Source organism: Sipha flava, unplaced genomic scaffold, assembly GCF_003268045.1.
Source record: "Sipha flava isolate LNK unplaced genomic scaffold, YSA_version1 1_pilon_pilon, whole genome shotgun sequence".
Lineage (NCBI taxonomy): Eukaryota > Metazoa > Arthropoda > Insecta > Hemiptera > Aphididae > Sipha > Sipha flava.
This window is the reverse complement of record NW_020272783.1, coordinates 761,961-783,049: the sequence shown is the minus strand read 5'-3', so window position 1 is coordinate 783,049 and position 21,089 is coordinate 761,961. Positions and strand designations below refer to the sequence as shown.

The following is a 21,089-nucleotide window of genomic DNA, read 5'->3' as shown; positions in this document are numbered from 1 at the left end:
GGAAAATGTTTTAAAATTGAATATAAATGAAAGAACGCCGTTAATACCAGCAGCAGTACACATGCATATAACTATGTATAAATCGGTATCAGAACTTGGATTTTATCTCACTAAAAATTATACCTGAACAAATCTTAATCATGCTCAATTATAGTATCACGAGTATAAATAAAGCCATAGAACTGAAAAATTTTGTACATAGTGATATGAATATTAATCAAATATTTTCTTAAAGAGAAAAACTACGAAATTTGATAGTTTTAAGTCCAAAGCTCATGGTTATAACCAGAGCTCGTAAGTACATGCATTTGCATATTAATCTTGCAAAGTTGTATTTAATGCTAGATGACACAGAAATCCATTTCAAGGTACCACGGTTAAATATGTGAAATCTTATTTTGCATATTTTTGCATATTTGGCATGTTTTTGTTTATTTGACATATTTATGCATATTTCTATTTTATCGGGCATATTATACAACATTCTATTAGAATCTATCAAAAATCTATATAAAATTAATTACTGAAAATATATATAATATATATATATAAATTATAAAAATATATATAAAATTAAAAATAGAAATTGTACTATCTTTTCTTTTTTTTATATTCTTGATACTCGGACATTTAATGAATAAATTTGTTCCAAAAGTTTCAGATTTAAAATTAATTACTGACAAAGACGTACATTATACACAGTTCATGAAGGCTCAAGAATAGTTTTAAATAGTATTTAAAATCTATTTTTTTTTAATTATGAGATAAAAAAGTAAAATATAGCTATAAAAAATTGAATAGATAATTTATGTAATTTCAAAAATTATTTATGATATATTTAAGTAAGCATTTTTTAAGTGCATAATTTTAGATATTTAGTACATATAAATGAATATTTTTAACTATTTAAGGCATATTTCATAGCATATTTTGCCAATTTTAAGTGCATAAATGCATGCTTATTCAGGCATTTTTTAGGGCATGAACTTACGAACCCTGGTTATAACAGATATTTTCATAACAGTAACATATAATTTAAAACGAAAAAATATGCGCAACAAAATTGAGTTAAAATTTCTTACAATACGGAATTTGTATATTATTTTCCTATTTTCATACTAAACTGCAACATGATTGCAATAGCGATGAAATCAGATACCTGCCTGGTTATAAATATAAACTGTATAATAGGTATGAATGATACATACCGTCGTTGTTGATTATATTTTCAGTGTAACAGGGCGCACAAGATGGACATCTCGCCATATTGGATTCAATGTTGTTGTCTATACGAATAAAAAATAAAATGTGAAAATCACAATAATATGGTATGTTTTAATAAGACAACTTACCGTCTGAAGGTACGGAAAACGTGAACTTATCATCGAAATTCACTGTAAAACGAAAAAGAAATCATATAAATTACGTATTCAGATTTGTGTTTTTTCAACGCATTCTAAACATAATAATAAAAGACAAGCACACATACCTTTAGGGCAAGCATTACTATTCTGGGTCAAACCAATGGACTGAACGAAATGCTGTTTGGACGAACTCTTAACCTCCAAATGGTTTACACAATGAATACCGTCCCACGCACAATATGGATCTTGGAGATCGATACATTCTCTGCAGACAATCGTATCGTTAAAATTACCATCGATAATAATTTTTTAATCGCGTAACCCGCAACACTATTATTATAATCGCATTCTTACTGGCAAGTTGTCTTCAGGTAGCAACGATCTAACGGCACGGAAATTATGTGTTGATCGAACGTAGCCACTATTCTACCAGGCTTTCCGTCAATGGATTTGATGATGTTTAACGTCCGGACCGGAAACGATTTCGTGTTATTCGTGGTGAGATTCACTTCTTCGATGTTGATGAACTCGGGTGATCCGTTGTTCATGTGTAATGCACCTTTAACTAGCCTTCCGTCATCTGTGAACAAGATAATTAGGTAAATAGATTGTGTGATATTAATTCTCGAGTTCCATGTTAAAAACACACACTATACATTTATATCATATGGAATACGACAAAATTACATACAATTATTTAATTAAGTAGTCTTACCGGTGCCCAGAAACAATATGTCGTAATATTGTCCTTTTACACCCGCAATCTGATTGTCCACTACGATACTGGTTAATCTGGATTGCAGCGATATTCGAGTGAAAATCGGTTTTAAGAACAATGACGGAACCGCGTCATCCATCAACGAATGACTCTTGACAAAATTAACCGTAATATCGGGCAATGTTCGACTGTCTTCCACACATGTACCAGGACGTGGCTCGGGAATCTATAAAATGTGTATAATAAATAAGTCAAACAGTGTACGATGAAAAATAATTATTATTTTAACAACAAGTAATACCTTTTTCACTGGCAACCAGTTGGAATCCATCGCCTCTTGGTCTTTGAAAGATCCCATGAAAGTTTCGATTACGTCGCTAATATTGAACATGCATACGGCAGAACCGCTGATAGCGTTTACGGGCGTGTTAAACACTCCATACACGATGGGATCAGTAATGCCGGTAAGAGCGGTATTCAAGACGTCGCTGGTATCCTCTACGAGTATTTAGAAAGTAAATTTAGAGCATTTTTGAATAAAATAAAAAATAAATGCATAATATTGTAATTGGTACTCACGAATTTCGTCGAAATAAAATGGATATTCGCCCGGAATGGAACAATTAAGTCGAGCTTTCAAGAACGAAGTCCAACGGTCCCTGTACGAATGTGGACCACCTTTATCGTATTTGCAAACTCTCGCCACTCGTGAATATATAGCCTGCACGAAGAAAATTGTTTAAAATTAGTGGACGCAGTTCTTCCAAACGAATAGACTTAGAATTGTATTTAAAAACATTTTATATATGTAGTGGAGCTGAATGAAAAGGTTTATTTACTTTTCCGCAATTGATGTACTCGACAGCTATTTCTCTGAAGAAGAAGAAAATGTAATCCTTGTATTCTAACGAACTTACAAAGTTTGGATCTACAAGAGAAAAAAAAACCACAATAATTAAATGGATGCATTATAACTATCGGAGACGCTACGTTGTTATTATACTATCGTTATATATTCTACGTACCGTTCAGTTGTTTAAAGTCCAGTCGTTCAGTACGCATCGGCTCTTTGTATATAAGCGGATCGCTGCCGGAAAAGTCGGCGACGGTTCCCGAGTACAGTTGATCACCGGCATAGATGGACGTACTGTTGTGCAACGGATCGTACGGACATCTGCCCCGTCCGTCCATTTCCTCTGCGCCTTTGGTACCGTCCTGCGTTGCGGAAAACGAAAAGAACGAATTACACACGGCCGTCATTGTTATCCGCTGCCGCTGAGTTATATGCGGTGCGAAAACCTTAATATTTCACGTAAGACATTATTACTACTCACGGTCAAATTGAAAATTTTGCACATTGGATGAAAAGCGTTTGTGCCGCAGACGAACAGCTCTTCGTCACTCTTTTTAAACGCCACTCTTATGTAATTTTGGCAATCGTCCTAAACAACATAATTGAACGACGTAAATAAATAAAACCGGTACGTTGGATTTTTCGATGGAAAAAAATAATCATACGTAAGAAATTACTCACCTCCGATTTGCCCTTCAACTGACACATTTCGTAATTAGCTTCCGAAGAATTCCAATAATATCGCTGCAAAAAAAAAAAAAAAATTAAAAAATGCATAATCATATATATATATAATGATCCTGATGATTTATTATTTATTTTCACAATACGAACAGTGTTATGTACACTAAATTTTACGCATTTTGCATGTAAACTAGAACAACTACTAAATCTTCGTTTTCAAAAACAATTACGCGGAAACACTTTTCATCTCGGTCAATTATTCAATTTCGAAAACCAATCTTATAGTTCAAATTTTCCCAGGAAACATTTATAATAAAAACCTACTAGAATTTATTTCGCAACGGTGAACATCAGTGGCGGTGGCAGTAATATAATTACATTGGCCATCTATATACTAAATTATAACGTATGCATATTACAGCATACACTTGTTGAAACAAATTCACGATACCTTTTTAAATATTTAATTTATCTGTATAAACATATATATATATATATATAAAATAAATAATTTAAGGAAATTTACTACGGTAAAAATAATAATAACATCAACGAAAACAAGTTTGATTTCGTGTTTCATTAACAAATGGGCACCGCGTGCACGCGTATTATTATAATTGTACTTTGTTTTTATGTGGGTTTTTTTAATCTAGCAAAAAAGCACATCCACAGCTAATGGCCGTCGGTCAGACGACCCACTACTGTCAGCTACTATGTACATAACAATAGACTAGATTAATATATAAATAACACGTCTTTTATTAAGCAATTAATTAATTAACCACGTGAAACCGAATACGTTTCTCAAGATGTCTAGGAAACGGAAATTGTAGTCCGCGGGAAAAAAAAATGTATCCCTCCACCCCAATGAACGGTATCAGCCGTTTATATTATGCATTGTATATTAAACCATATGGAAATGTATAAATGCGTATTGTGACGCGAATTTACGTCGTTAAAACATAACGCTCTAAAAGACATTGAAACTAAATATCATCGTGGACCGGGCCCGTATACGCACGTACGTCTATGCAGGCTTTATTTTCGACGTCTTGTTGTTAGGATAGAAGAAAAAAAATAGGGTTACGCGTATTTATTATTACAACGCGTCTAAATATATATAATATGTGAACATACGAGTATATTAGTATATATAGTCGCCCGTCTGACGGACAACGACGCTTTCAATATAGGACGGGCGCGTGCACACCCCTTTTTTACATTATATACGTACGTTTTGTTTCGACTAGCCTACGGAGTTAGGGTTAAAAATAATTTACCAAAATTAAACCACCACAGCGTACGCTAGGGAGATAACTTTTAACAGGCGATTTATTGTAATAAATTTACCAATCAATCAAAATACAATACATTAGTAAGCTTGACTGCTGTTGGTATTTATTATACGACGAATAGTATTCATGACGTACCAAACAAAATTTTAAAAAACGAATATAACCAATGAGACTAAATACTTGAAATTCGTATTGAGTGTATTGAGAAATTAATTATAATATTATTACGACTTAGAATAGTATTCTGATCGTGTTACGACGCTTTAAATAATTAAACCGTACAAGTTTGTAATTTAAATATCCTTATTGTTCCTGTATATATGACTTATGTAACATTACGTTTAAAATATTAGAAAATTATATATAAACATCATCAGCGATTATGTTACACAAATAAGGTATGTTATAATATGAAGATTAAGAAAGTCTTACTTGAAATTAACATGTATATGCACACTCCTATTTTCTACGGCTAAATAAAAAATAGCTTTGATCACAACTTTATATTTATTTAGTAAAAAATAAAATCGATGTGCTATGGTTTAACACGAGATTAAAATTATTTATAGTGTACTTAGAAATTACACATAATTATCTTAACGAATCGAATAATACCCTAAAAATGTTGAAAATAATTTATGTTTTTTTATTTATTTATAAAAAATAAATTAAAAAAAATTTATTTTTATTTTTATATGCACCTCAATATGCAAAAGAAAAATGTTGACTTTTACATATGTTTTGGTTTAATTTAAATTTAAAATGTTATTTTAGATGGAGAACATTGACCTACTTTGTATACAGTAAATATATTTAATAATATATAGCATGAAGAAGATTGCGGAAATGCTTTGACCGAGCTATTGTGCAATTGAAATTATAATTAGAAAGCGACTTGTCTCCGAAATGTAGCCATACCTATACAATATAAGTCAGGAGACGGACATTTAATTCGTAATTTACTAACAGAGGCCATCAATCATAAGATATGTTGTCGTTCAGAATACTACCGGTCTGCCCACGATGTCTGTCACTAGTTTGGATTTCATGTCTTCTTATCATAAAGACCAACAGTTCAATTTTTCAACAGAATCACATAAGGAAATACTAAATGGTAATTCACATTCCTTTCAAAACAATGACATTAATTAATCGAAGCTTATTTAAAGTATTACTCGTCATATGCATAAATATTTTTAATATTGGATTAATGAAAATAATAAAAAAATATAGTATTATAAAGATAATATTTACACGTAAAAAAAATCATAACTGTTCTTTCTTAGATTCAAAAAAATGATACAACGTAAAATTATTATAGATTACTATAGGGTCAACAAGAGCGATTAAGATTCTCAGCAGGCTTTCGGACACAACACCATCCAACATGACCCTGAGGCTTAATTGATATTTAACAAGGAGATTGAAAATGACCCAATAGTAATGCCCTCCCCACATTCTTTTTTCACCGAGCTATTAATTAGAAGGACAATGAAGGGTTTCTTCGAAACATATACAACACCTAGATAATAATTATTTTTTATATTGTTCGGTAGTTTTTGCGAAATAACCAGAACGCTGTTCAATGACGAACAAAAGAATGGCCCACACGTGCCTTACTCTTTCACCAATACCGCTTTTTCCATTGTTATTGATTAGACTATTACTTACTCAGATTTTTATTAATTATTCATTTTTAGACCATAACAAAAGAAAAAATGTATTTTTAAGACAGTAAAAATTATTAATTTTTGACGATAACTTACTAAGTTTTTTTTTTAAGATAGTTTTTAACAAAAACAAACTGTACGGTATGCGAAAATGTAGTAAACAAAATCATGAAGTTATTTTTTTGAAAGAGTTTGGAAGTAAATTAATTAATACAAAAAATTATTATCATAAATAAAAAATAAATACCAGTATAAATTCAAATGTATAAGAAGTACACGTTTATAATATACAAAAGCGAGATACCGGTGATCAAATGAGGTACAGGAAAGAGTGACTGATAAAGGTAAACACATCCGGAAAAAATTCGTTATGATAAATCAATTTAATGACTTAATGATTATCATATACTTAACCAAAATGTTAAAACTTATGAAGAAAAACTTAAACCTTTTACTAAATAATTGGATAATTTGGTATTTTTAAACAAACCTCGGTGATTGTTTTTTTTTTTTATTAAGGTAATAGACATAAACATAAAAATAATTAACAATTCCAAAATTTTTTAAAAATTATATTTTTGAATGTTTAATAATCTTTATTTTCCGTATTTTATATTTGCTTTTTTTTTTTTTAAGGCCTTTGAGACCATCTTACCATAGAACAAATCCTCTCCCATTCTTCTCCTATTCTCCGCTACCTCCTTACCATCCATGTCCTCGTAGTCCACTTCTCTAGCACTAAGAAGATCTTTTTTAATTCCATTTTCCCAGCGTAGCCTTGATTTACCTAGTGGTCTTTTTCTCCTTGGGTTTTCTTGGAGTACTCTTTGGACCATTGAATCTTACTTTCTACATACGTGGTCTGCCTATTCTAACTTGCTCCGTTTAATCTCGTTTATAATACTTGGTCTATTGAAAAGCTCCATCAGTTCTTGACTATGTTTATTTCTCCATCCTTGAAGATCTTGGTCATATATTTTACGAAGTACCTTCTTATCAAAAATCGCTAATCTGTCCTCCTCAGTTCTTCGTAACGTCCAACATTGTGAACCATACATGAATATTGGTCGCATGATTGTCAGGTATAGCTGAGTTTTAACCTCTTTAGACAGGACTTTCGAGCTTATTAGTTTGCCTAGTACAAAGAAACATTTATTTCCCACAATAATACACGAGTATTTATGGGGGGAAGGGGGCGAGCGAGCCCGGGCCCCCTCTGAAATGAAAAACACCAATGTTAAAGATTGTTATTTTTAACATGGATATGTTTTAACGCTGGGGGTTTCTGAAAATTTGTCGCAACACTGAGAATGTTGCTTATGCGATAATTTAAAATTTTATATTTATAAAATATGTTTATTCTTTTAAGAAAATATGCGATGAATTTTGAGTGACTCTAATAAAAAATTTGTTTATTATAATGTAGTTTTTATACTTTTAAAAAATAATAAATAATTAAAAAATTGAGTTTCTTATTTCTCGGATGGTGTAAAGACAGTCGAGAAGTCTTATAGTGTTAAAGTAATTTTTTTCATAATAGTGTGCTTCCTCCTTCCCTTCCATCCAAAAATGAAATACATAATCGGCCCCCTCCGAAATGAAAACCTATACACGTCACTGCTCCACAGTGTTCCAAATAATTACCAACCTATAACATTGACTTAAACATACTTAATCTAATTATAGTATTCGATGAATACAGTTTACAGAAAAAGCATTGCGATTATTTTTTGATTTTATAAGTGTTAAAATCTAAAAAACTGTAGAGTTATGGGCAATTTTTAATCCATGCCAAAGCAGAAGACGTTCATACTTCAAATAATGAAGCGCTGGAAAAATAATCATATTGCAACTATAATAAAAAACCTTTTGAATTTCATATCAAATCAGTAAACAGAAAAGGTAAATGGTTTTAAAAAATGAATTAGCTATTTACGTTACAAAATGTGATTTCCAATATTTTGAAAAAAAAAAAATCAATAATGAAAAAAATTTACTGGTGGGTTTTCACCTTGATCTGATAAAATTAAAACGGATAATATCACTTACAGGAGCTTCTACGTGTAAAAATGACCAAGTTTTAAAATTTTAAAGAAGAAGCGTTCACATTAATTCATTTATTTACCATGAATATTATAATATTAAATAACGTAACCTTCGACTCTATAACTACATGCGTGCGTGTGGTACCATCATCACAATATTGTAATAGTTTTTCCAAATCCAAATAGTCAATAAATAAAAACCTGTTATTTCTTAATTTTAAAAACAAACTTATCAATTCTTCTTATACGATTATGTTATAAGTTGGTAATACAACTGGTTTTTAAAATTACCGTAAGCAAAGAGTACAAACGCCCATACTACCACCACTACTACACATATATACTTGTACAGTTGAGACCATTTATACATATTATTCGGATGACACATATTCTTTACCTACCATTATTTTATTATTATTCTGTTTGTGATTCAGTGTACTACGACGTAGTTGGTAAAACGATGTTTCCGGTGGGTCACTATATTACGATGATTCGAGACAACTGAATAGCCAAATCCACTATTGTTGTTTGTACGAAATAAATTTAAAATATAAAAAAAAAAGTTTCTACATGGCAGGTTCATATATATATATAATATAAACACTTTTTTCGAGATGATAAAATCTGCAGCCGTGTACTCAAAGCAACGGGCTGGAAAAACTATCAAAAATGCGACGAAAATTTCGTTAAATTACCGAACCGATGTAAGCCACCGCTATGCCATATTGATACCATACCAGTTTGATATTTAAGTATCTCCCGGCTATTATTTAAACGTGTCTTCTACATTATTTAGTAGCACCGAGAATACATGAACCTAATATTTTACAGTGCAACAAATATAAATCTACTCACGTGATTTTCTTTCATAGTGTCCAAGCTGATATTGTACAGTACATTTCTGAAATTAAAAATTTTCAATTAATTTCAATACATTTACTGAATGGTATTGTTTGCTAAATTACATGGCGTAAAATAAAACCATCGGACATACTACATACATTTTATACTAATTGATTCTTGAATATAGCAGTCGATTTTATATTTTACGTAAAAATTAACAATTATACAATTATATTGAGAATGTCCACGCTTGCATAGTTCGAATCAACAACATATTTCTGGTATTACGTGAAAATTATGAACGTTTTAGAACGTTCAGAACCTTATTTAATTCAAATTATTACACAGTAATAAGTATTAATTACAATATTCAGACTATTCTAAAGCTATGTTCACAGTAAATGGAGGAACGAAAATCGTATACAATGTATAACATAAGAAATGGAATGAAAACAGTTATTTGATACGATCTTACACGATTCGACCACAAATTAAAATTTCGAAACCCTGTAATTGTTTTTAAAATAAACTTAGCAACTATAAAGTATAAGTTGCTCTACATATTTTATAATTGGATTATTTTATATCGTAAACGATATAAATGTATGTATACATTAGAAATTCTACCTTTTTCGGTAAAAATAAATTACCATATAATTCGACGATTAGATTATAGTTCAACTGACATCTATAGATTTTGCAATGAACACAAAAATAATATTTTTAAATTGAACAAATTATTATACTATAATACTATTAAGCCAAGGTCTATACCATAAGAATATATCCCACGATAACTGAGCTATTTTTTTAAGTGGTAAAATAAAATACTGAGATTCTTTAGTATTCTCCACTTAAAAAAGTCTGGATAAAATATATCAATCCCGTTCTTTATCCATAATATCAACAATGATAGATAATAGTTGGTTCTATTTTTCTGAAGATTAGATGACAAATAAATAACAAACCATATTTTTCAAGTGAATTATAAACTTTGAAATATATTTTATAATACAATGATTTACACAAAAAAAAAAAAATTATTTCATAACAATTAAAAACTATAAAACTAGTTAAAGAGTCCAAGAAAATACTATTGGAGTAAAATTCAGTGATAAATGCATAACCGTGAGTAACATGATGTATCAGCATAAACTATTTAAGTAGAGCATAACTGACTTTTCATTGCATTTCGTATAGGTGGTTTTTGAACCGTGTGAAATTTTTTAAAACTCACATACATTTAAATGACTTTTATCCTATTAATCTATATATATATACATTTTTACTTTCTTACGGCATATGATATATTATGTTTGTAGCCTGTAGTGCTCATAAAATCGAGGTAGAATAAGAAAATTGTCAAAAAGTACCAGTTTAATATTTTTAAGCGCAACATATAATATATGTTATATATCATATATTATGTACTATTTATTATACACGAGTATATAATATATGGTTCATAGAGCATGTATCCTGTCTTCATGCCAAGTCATCATATTGGATCATTGTTTAAGTTTTACGTAGACTGATTGACCAGGACGATAAAACCTTCCTCCAAAATCGATCTACCAGAACCCCACGAAATAAGGTGTTTTTATTATTAATTAGGCATACCAGTTTTTATTCTATATATTTTTTTTTACGTGCAGCACAAGACAAAGGATATCATACCTGGATCCTATTAGTGCCGTAGTCTGATCTTGAAGTAATATTTTGAAGTAGTCCTTAGCAGTATTGTTTCCGTAAAATATTTGATCGAGATTGAAGGCTCCTGAAAAACATTCAACAAACCATACAAATTAATACTCGCAATATTTGAATACCACGTCCCTACAAAATAATTGTTCAGTATAAATATATATTTTCATTTTAAAAGGAACCTTGAATGATTTATCATTTCTCGAGCGACCTCCTCTTAAGTATACAACACTATTCATAAGCAAAACAAAATAACGTTTACCTATAAATTCTTGGGCATTTTATGAAAGTCGACTTGTGATTTACATTCGTATAGGTACGTATGCACATGCTTGAAAATTTATATAATGTTTTATTATTTATTGTTATGCAAGAGCGAACCTTGGAAATGCACGCGTGTGTTTACTGAGCAACACCGATAATTTTACATAAGCAATAAATTATTAAATCCCTGCATGAGATAACGAAAAATTTAAAAAAAAATTGGCAACTCCTTCTTCACCCCTACAGATAACACCAACCGCCACCATAATACAGGTGAACATTATTAGTATTGTTTTTTTATTTCTTATTTTTATTTTAAAACGCTCCTCTCTTGTATCACTGTTTATGCTCAGTACACGGCGTGCGCCTGTTTGTACGAGTGTGTATTATTATTAATCTCAAACGATATATCTGTGGACGAACCTTGACGTTTGCAACGTATGTGCAACAAACAAGGCTAAATCGTGCCTCATTATTATACGATATGGTGGTAGTGGCCACAAAACCCATTCTCCCTAACTTTTTTTTTTTGGTTTTTGTCTCTTGTCTCTGAAACAATCATGTTCGTAGAATACCATTAAAAAAAAAGGGAAAAATGTAATTGAATAACTGCATTAGATGCTCTATTATAATCTTAATGATAGTTATTATTTTGTAACGTTAGTTCTTTCCTCGGAAAAATCTCCGTACAGCTCAAAACTATGATATCAAAGGATAAAATATAAATCCGAAGTACGGTAAAAAAGAGATTATTACCTAAACCAACTATAAGGTAATAATTTAAAAATAATAAACGTCACAATTTACAAATATTGACTCTTGTATATTAAACAGAATATAAAGTACCTACTCGAGAAATCTCTGGAGGCAGTATATGGTATCACTTTACCTCGTAAAAAATAACATTGAACATATTTTTATTATCATTCACGTACTTATCAAATTTTCATTAATGTATAATTTGGAAAACACAATTTACAGAACCATTTAAATTAAATGAGTTTGCCGCGTTACAAGGACTCGTATCAAGGGAATAAGTGTTTTGAAAAAAAGCTATAAATAATCATCAACTTATCACATCATGTTATAATAATCTTAACGCATATTTTCAATTATAAAGTACCAAAGATTTGAATCATATTTTAGAGGAAACAAATAATAATAATAAATACATGTGAGTTTCATAACCCTTTAAAAGTTCAAATACATTCAACCTTTGTACATTTATATTTATCAATCCACGTGTAAATAAATCCGCGAATAAGTACATGATTTTATTTAATGGGTTAATCAAATTAAAAATATTGTTTTGTGTTGTGTTCACATAAAAGACATTTCTTTGGCTAGAATTTAAATAAGTATAAAATACTTTTCGAATAATGATAGTTATGTCACTTCAAATAATTGTCTATACGATTAAACAGGTTCGGTAGGTGCAATAGACGATCGTAAATATAAATTTGTTTAAAATTCCGACAGTAATACTGTACAACAATATACAACAGATTTTTAATCATATAACATATGAATCTCTATACAACGCTACAACAAATATTAATTTTTAACCGAAATTCTGTAAAAGCGTTATATTACTGTAATATGTGGTAATTATTTTTAAATACAGACATATAACTTGTAATAAACGTGTTGCACTTCAACATATGGTTTTCGTAAATCAAACGGGATGAAGTTTCGAGTCATCCAAAACGCGTTGTGATTATAAGGGTTCCAGTTGATTGGTTGGAATTGAAATGGGTGTTACAATTAATGTAATAAAGATTCTATTACATAAACCATTTTAATATAGTACATAAATTATAATAAAACAGACAATCCGTACATAAAATATGAACATAATTAGGGTTGCCAGATTTTGAAATCCCTAAATCGGGATATCAAATTGAATGACCCAATTTTTTTTTATTTTTATGTAACTTTCATATAAACACAAAAATAAGTATATCATTTTGTAATTTAAATATGTATTAGTTAATACAAAAATACATTATTATTGTATACAACCATGCCGATTAGATAACCATAATATAATGATATAATGTACAATATTGTTCTATGTTTTATTGATAAATAATACGTATTAAATTATTTAATTTAAATGTTATTTTATCTCAGTTTTTATTAACCGAGACAAAATGAATGATCGGCAGGGACATCGGAACATGCTTATGAAACCGGGACTGTCCTGGTCAAACCGAAACAAATGACAAGCCTGAACATAATTATAAATCTACACCGAATTCTCTGATTTCAAATTATTTAACAAGGATTCGATCTCACTTTTCTATTTTTTTTACATTTCGGAATAAATACAATAACACACACATTTATTTTTAATGATAAATAAACAATATACATAATTACAAAAATTATAAGTATATAATTCAATAAAAATTACTACCATATATTATTCTTATTAAAAATTATTTTTAGACTAAACATCAATCATAAATAGAAAAATATTATTAAATATAAAAATGTACAAACAAAATTAAATTATTACATACATAAATGTAAATAAAAATTAAATAATATAAAACAAAAGGAAAATCAAATTACTGTTCATGGAAAGTCCAGTTTTTTTTTTTAGCTGGCTTCGTATTTTATAACAAAATTACAACTGTGCACAGTCGATAGAGATCAAGATCAAAAGCTTCCAGTCAAGATGACTTTGGTAAGATTTTAATAACCCGTCAACCCGTCATAAAATCATGGTTGAAGATAAACATAACAAAAAAAAAAAGTTAAATTAATGAAGAGAAAAAATGAAGTCATTTGTCATATTGTCATCCAAGAAAGATGAATAGACTTACTTTGTTTTTAAGAGTTGTTCGTGATGTTATTAGCCCCATTCGTATCAGTTTATACGAAGAATGAAATAAATATATCTTATTCTAACTATTGTTATAGTTGTATAATTTAGTTTGATATAATCTACACACAAAATTTACAAAACTGGCAGAACCGTGTACAGTTAAATTCGCAAAAAAAATAATGCTGAGTTAAATTTACTTCTAAATTTCTTTATTTTCATAGAAAATTAAAATGTAAAAGAGAATAAAGAGTTCTAAAAATCCATTTAATGGTTTTTTTTATTAACATTTTTTACTAAAAATCAAAGTAAAATGAAAAATATGTATTTTAATCACAAAAGAATTCCAGAAAGTGAAAACGTCTATCGCTAATGCGTATTTCATTCTTTTAGGATAAACACATTTTCTAATGAATCGGTAGTAAACAATAATTATTATTTTACTATAAAAATCACAATAGTTTTTAACTAAAAAGGTTCAGATTAGTAATTACATCAGTACTGCAGTTCTTCGAATTTTGGGAAAATTTCACTTTCAACTCCAACATGAAAAATAAAATAAAACCATTGCATGCAAATAATAAAGGGCGTAATCTCACACTTGGAATGAGATCAAAATAATAATATTAATAATCATAATAAAACTTGTTTACCTCATATATGGCATACAAAAAAGAAGTATATATTATCGATCATGTAAGCTGCAAAATAGCAACATTAGGAGGAGGGGGTCTCATTAGAATTCACGCAGTTGGTACCTATAATAATAATATATATTTTTTATATCCTCATTCAATCTTACGTTACTTTATAATTTATTAACTCCGGAAATATTATAATCTTGTTGTATTTTACAAAAAATAAATTGAAAACAAAATCGTAATATCATTTCGTTAGCCGCGCGCCGTCAATGGGACATCCCACCGACAAACCGGTAACAGCGACGACGTTTATGAAATAACTGTATATAAGCTGCAGAGTTAGAAGAGGTTGGCTCACGGCGGTAACGGCAGCCAGACATAAAGAATACATATTATTTTTTTAATCATTACTCGCCATACATAGTATTTCCGCTGCAGTTCAAGTCATGTTGCAATCGAACGAGTAGACGAAAATACAATAATTTGTTGCGTAAAATGCATCGATGTTTCAGTCGTAAATACATGAACGGAGAACGTTTTTATATCCTTAACCCCGAGCGAAAAAACCCTGAATTTTTTTCGGGACTAACTCAAAGCTGCTGTTTCGTACGTCACGAATATTTATATCATACATTTCCACTATATTTATCCGCACTTGAAATAAAATTGTAATATTTATTTTTTTGCGTTCCGATATTGGAACATCGTATACTCTTACGCACGGAATTGTACATACAAATTGATGCATAAATGTGAAAAAAATTTAATTTTAACACATTTTTAAAAACGGTTTTCATTCCTTGGTTGCGTCACTGTATTATAACATAGAACAACACGCTTCATACACATGTTGTTATAACATGATATTTTATGTGGACAATATTGTTTTATTTTATTTTTTTATTCAGTTATCGCTGCTGATAACAACTCTTTTCGGCGAGGATTTATGATACTTCGATTGATAAAAAAAAAAAACTTCTAAACGCGTTGACCTTTCTGGAACGTTGACGATGGCGCGCGCGCGTCCCGCACGCTCACGCACACACAACGCATGTTTGTGACTGTTAATTTAAGCGTGCAAGAAAGGCAAATGCAGGTCAATGCAGCGTAACTAGAGTTGATTGAAGCCAACTACAAACCGGCCGGCCGGTGTCCTCTCTCTTCATATTTATTCATCATATTTTGGAACACGTTAGTGTATCTTTGATACCAAAAATAGGTAGAAGCCTCCGATTTTCTTGTATGGCATAAATGTACATAAAGGTACATGTGTACGAATGATTGCGATAATGCGACGAAATCGATTATTCGTACCCATATAGATGAGTATTCTCCAAAGAACATAGGAAAACGTATCGAAAGATTGGCCATAAAAAACATTTTTATGTAATAAAACAGGATCTTGAAACAGCGTCCTCGCATTCCTATGCTACTTTTATTTCTTGTGAGATAAGCTTTCTTGCGAAAAAAGAACAAATAAATACCCTAAATACGGAATAATATAAGAAATACATAATATTATGCATCAAATGTATGGTTTTATATATAACGATGAGTGTAAAACTTATACCATTACAAAACATAAAATGATACTTGTATTTTATATCTTCTACAGATAGTCAAAACTACATGAGTAAAATCGACATTTTTAAAAATAATATGTACTATACTATTCATTTTAATGACTATAAGTGAACAGATTAAAATGTTCATAAAAATCGCTTTGCTCCACTATATTATCAAAGCTATATCAAAATGCATAAAAAAAAAGTATAGACACTCGAACACTCCTAATTTAGAATATCAAAGTTCCGAGTATCAAGATATTTTAACGCCTTGGGCTTTGATGTTCTGATAATTTATATTGCTCTAGATAAACGATATTTTTTCTTTATAGATTTGATCCTAAAACAAGTTTCAGGTCAGATGATCTAAATTAATAATGCTTTATGGCTATATTGTAGAATAGGACAATATTATCCAACCAACACACTACTATAACCATGGCACTTGATACATACACATACATATATACAATCGAAAATTAAATTAATAAAATAAAATTCTTATTTTGTATGTTGGCTAATTAACACGTGTGTTAAATAAGTTTGGTGTGTATTCATTCAACATACACTTTATATCAAAAATAACAGTAAACGCTAATTTGGTATTAGATAACAGTTCATTAATAACTTGTTAATTAAATCGTTAAATTATTAATATTTTATACAAAGAGATGTGCAAACTGAAGTAGAAGTAAAGGTGATAATGCAAAACAGCACTATAACGACATATAATAGATAATTGCATAAGAAAATTTTTAAAACACGCCAAAAAAGTAATAGTTATGCTAGTTATTTTGAATTATTTTATTATTTGAAGGACGTATTAACATGAATAGTTCGAAAAATTAATTAGCGATTCACTGTTTATTGGCTTAAAAAAATTTTTATGTACCTATATATATATATATTATATTCGAATACATAATACTTTTTATAAAATGTTTTATCAATAGTCATGATGAATCCAGCATAATGAAGATGACCTTCGCGGTAAAAATCCTCCCTATAGTTGTTATATATTGGTGTATTGTACATGTATACTACTATTTATAGTAACTATAATATTGAAAATGACATTTCAAATTGGAATTCAATTATTTTAGACGAATTACATTGCACGGTTAAATAATAAAATATATAAAAAGTATACTAAATTCAAAGTTTTTCATTTAACGGAACGCTGTTTTGTTCATCCCACATCAAATATAAGTAAACGTTTGCCACACCGTAATAATTGTTATTTTGATCGGGTTGAAGTACATATTGTAAACAAACAATCGCGATTATTCAAACTAAAGGTTAGGATATTGATACAGTATTCATAAGTATGAGATGCCTGAGTCACACACTGATAACACACACTTCAGATACGACATTATGACGAGAGTAAAAGAGACGTAACGAGTAGTATATACATGTCGTACACCAATAAACCGTAAAATAAACACGCCTTTAAATGCGTTCTTGTTACCAGCAAACATAATGTAAATATTTATGCAGAAAACTTAAACGCTCATAATTTCGTTATCCCTAATTTTACGGTTGCTGCGACGGGGTGCCGAAAATAATACGATTACGCGGCTACATATAATATACATCCGATGGTAATGTATATAACGTATCGGGTCAAAGGTTACACACACACACACACACACACTCAATATGCGTATAATGCTTACGAGGTGGTCGTTTGTTGCGGGTTACCTACTGCAATATGGTGCGATGTATGTACACAACACATAATACTGCAGCTGCAACTGAGCCGAGAGGGAAACACACGACCGTAGTAAGTAAATTATTTTATTGCTTTTCCGTGGAGACCTCCCAAAAACCGACGACCGCAGCGCGTATTTATAAATACAGGTACACACGTCCAATGACCAGTCGCCAAACCCCCGGAGATAATGTCGTTACCATCATTGTCGTAAACCTAATCCAAACCACACGCGATATCGTATTGCTATGAACCACGTACGTGCGCTTTATGTTTACACCACGCGTATACATTATACAGAAGTAAAGGAAAACGGATATGCAGATGATATTACAGATATCGAGACGTTGTGAGATCTCGGGAATGATAATATTTTAATAACATTAGAACGTCGGCATTGACCGTTCACTATTTTTTCACAATGTCAAACAGTCACAACTTTACAGTAACACTGTAGCACGGTGGGCGGCTTTTGGTCGAATTATTAGCGCGTGCACTCAATTTTAGATTGCAGTACTTATATTATTTGCGACAGTATTAAATATATATATATACATGTCGATAAGATCACTCGGACGACCGTTACACTATGTGTACATATATATTTCAAAGAATAATAAAATAATCTTTGTTCCAACCGAATAACTACGATTGATCGAAAATGAATAATACGCCATGATAATATTATTGTTTTTTTTTTTTTACGTACCATATCTGACACTGTTCTTGGCCGGTAAATTCTGTTGCCAAGCTTCAGTCAAACTGACCAATAAAACAAAAATGCAAACGGGAACCAGACTGCCGCAATTTGAACAGCTTCTCATCTTTACAGTTTATTTGACGAAGTCATCTGAAACTAAACAAATATAATAATTTAGTAAATTATAGAAAATGCGTCTAAAAACATAGATTTATGATATTTTATTGACGGTATAATGTGATTGATGAAAGTCTAAAATATAACTATAAGAGTTAACCTATAATATCAACCTTTAAACAATCTTCAAAGTCCGAAGACGACTATTTTACGCGCATAAATCACACTTATATTATTTTTTCGTATCGTTCACATGCGATAAGCAATAAATAAATAATTACAGGTCAACTTGCAATTAAAACTCGTAAATAAAAATTGCAAGTCAGCATCATATAATGCACTCTGCAATGTGTAAATATAATTTAGGTATGTGTATACAATCATACATGTGTCAATTACTTTAAGTTTATAATACAATTTATAATGACAATAAATGTATCATATTTCAAGATTCAGCTCGCGGGTATACATATAGTATTTCAAATGAGTGACTATTTAAAACAATTTGACAAGAACAAAAGGAAGGATATATATATATAGATGTATAATAATTAAAGTTAATTTAAAATAAAACATAATGGTAACTTGTATTACATAGCATTACTACTTACGTGTAAATTATATATTTACTCATCCTAACACCTTTCTCTTCAAAACTTGATCCATAAATCATTGTATAATGTTGCAAAACAAAACTACTTTTTAACGAATATATTATTTACTTGTAGGTATAATAATATCAAGTACCAAATGAATTATTGAGGACAATAGTCAATACTACTACGATGAACATTTTCTATACTGCAATAATATGTTTTATAATATTATTGAAAAATCAAAATTAATAATATTATGCAATAAGAAATTAAATAATTATAAATAAATATTAACAATGTTTTTTTTTTTGCTTTTTATTACCATACTTTGTATTCAAATGTATCAATAATACTTGGAAGTAAATTCATCACAATTCATGGAATACATTTTATATATTATTTATTAGTTTTTCTCTTGACTGCAAATTATTGTTATATTATAAACGTGTTATCAACATCATGTCATTATATTGATAATTACATAATATCATGGTATACACATGGTACAATAAATCATATAAAATATTGTATTATGGAGTAATCGACGAAATCGCAAATAGGTTCCATAATGTAATGTATAATTTTTTAGATGACCTACTAAAAGGTGAGAAAATTTGAAAATCTTATTAAGAAACTTAAAAAAAAAACTTTTTTACTTTATTTAGAAAATAAACATAAATTAAGGTACTATTGAAAATCACTATGATTTTATTTATAGAATATTTTTTCTGCAGAAATTATTAAAATGCAAAATTATTATAATCCTTAACGGTTAAATAACATTAAAAATGCATAAATTAAAACCAGTTGTACGAACACACACACGCATCGTTTGATTTAATTAGGTAATGATTAAAAAAAAAAATGCATTTAAAAATAATTATGGGGTTATCAACATTTTTTCTGATATCATATGATATGTATATTATAAATATTATTTATCATATGTTCATGTATATTATTCAGGTAATATTTTTTCAAGACCAATATAATTAAAAGAACGCATAAATAAATCGGTGATCTGGCGAACCGTTTGATGCAGCAGAAGCGGTGAAAACAAACAAAAGACAGATATAAGTTAGAGACAAACGTGTATAGAAAAATATAAACCGGGAGGTAATAATATATTCTATAAAATTATAATAGCAGCTATTATAAGTACCACGAGCCGTAATTAATTTTAAAACAAATTTTGGTCAGAGTCGTATACTTTTTAAAGTGCGGCGATCTACATAATATCATAATATATGACATTGAAACCTACGTAGAAATTTACGAAAACGACCGCCTCCGTAAATGACATTGCAACAATAATTAAACACGGTGAAACATCTATACGAAAATACACACTTGAATAACTTAATACGTTTTAAATTAAAACGGAATACACGGGCCGTTGGAAAAAAAATAGAAAAAAGCTAATCGCTTGCTTTCTCTCTCTAAACTCGTGTTAACAACAAAACCACACACACATACACTTATACAC

At 29.7% G+C, this 21,089-nt stretch overlaps 1 protein-coding gene across 1 annotated transcript in view; it reads right to left on the bottom strand.

The window, feature by feature from the left end:
* Nucleotides 1–21,089, bottom strand: part of LOC112681961 (semaphorin-1A-like) — a 58,762-nt gene that overhangs the window by 1,600 nt on the left and 36,073 nt on the right. The window contains exons 3-16 of the mRNA XM_025552349.1: nucleotides 18,900–19,046; nucleotides 11,150–11,249; nucleotides 9,485–9,530; nucleotides 3,617–3,679; nucleotides 3,417–3,524; nucleotides 3,108–3,297; nucleotides 2,922–3,010; nucleotides 2,662–2,803; nucleotides 2,384–2,580; nucleotides 2,080–2,308; nucleotides 1,719–1,944; nucleotides 1,490–1,629; nucleotides 1,353–1,394; nucleotides 1,209–1,286 (exon numbers count right to left, since the gene is read on the bottom strand). Coding sequence (XP_025408134.1) covers nucleotides 1,209–1,286; nucleotides 1,353–1,394; nucleotides 1,490–1,629; nucleotides 1,719–1,944; nucleotides 2,080–2,308; nucleotides 2,384–2,580; nucleotides 2,662–2,803; nucleotides 2,922–3,010; nucleotides 3,108–3,297; nucleotides 3,417–3,524; nucleotides 3,617–3,679; nucleotides 9,485–9,530; nucleotides 11,150–11,249; nucleotides 18,900–19,014 — 1,765 coding nt within the window. The 5' untranslated portion in view covers nucleotides 19,015–19,046. The remainder of the gene's footprint in view (nucleotides 1–1,208; nucleotides 1,287–1,352; nucleotides 1,395–1,489; nucleotides 1,630–1,718; nucleotides 1,945–2,079; nucleotides 2,309–2,383; nucleotides 2,581–2,661; nucleotides 2,804–2,921; nucleotides 3,011–3,107; nucleotides 3,298–3,416; nucleotides 3,525–3,616; nucleotides 3,680–9,484; nucleotides 9,531–11,149; nucleotides 11,250–18,899; nucleotides 19,047–21,089) is intronic.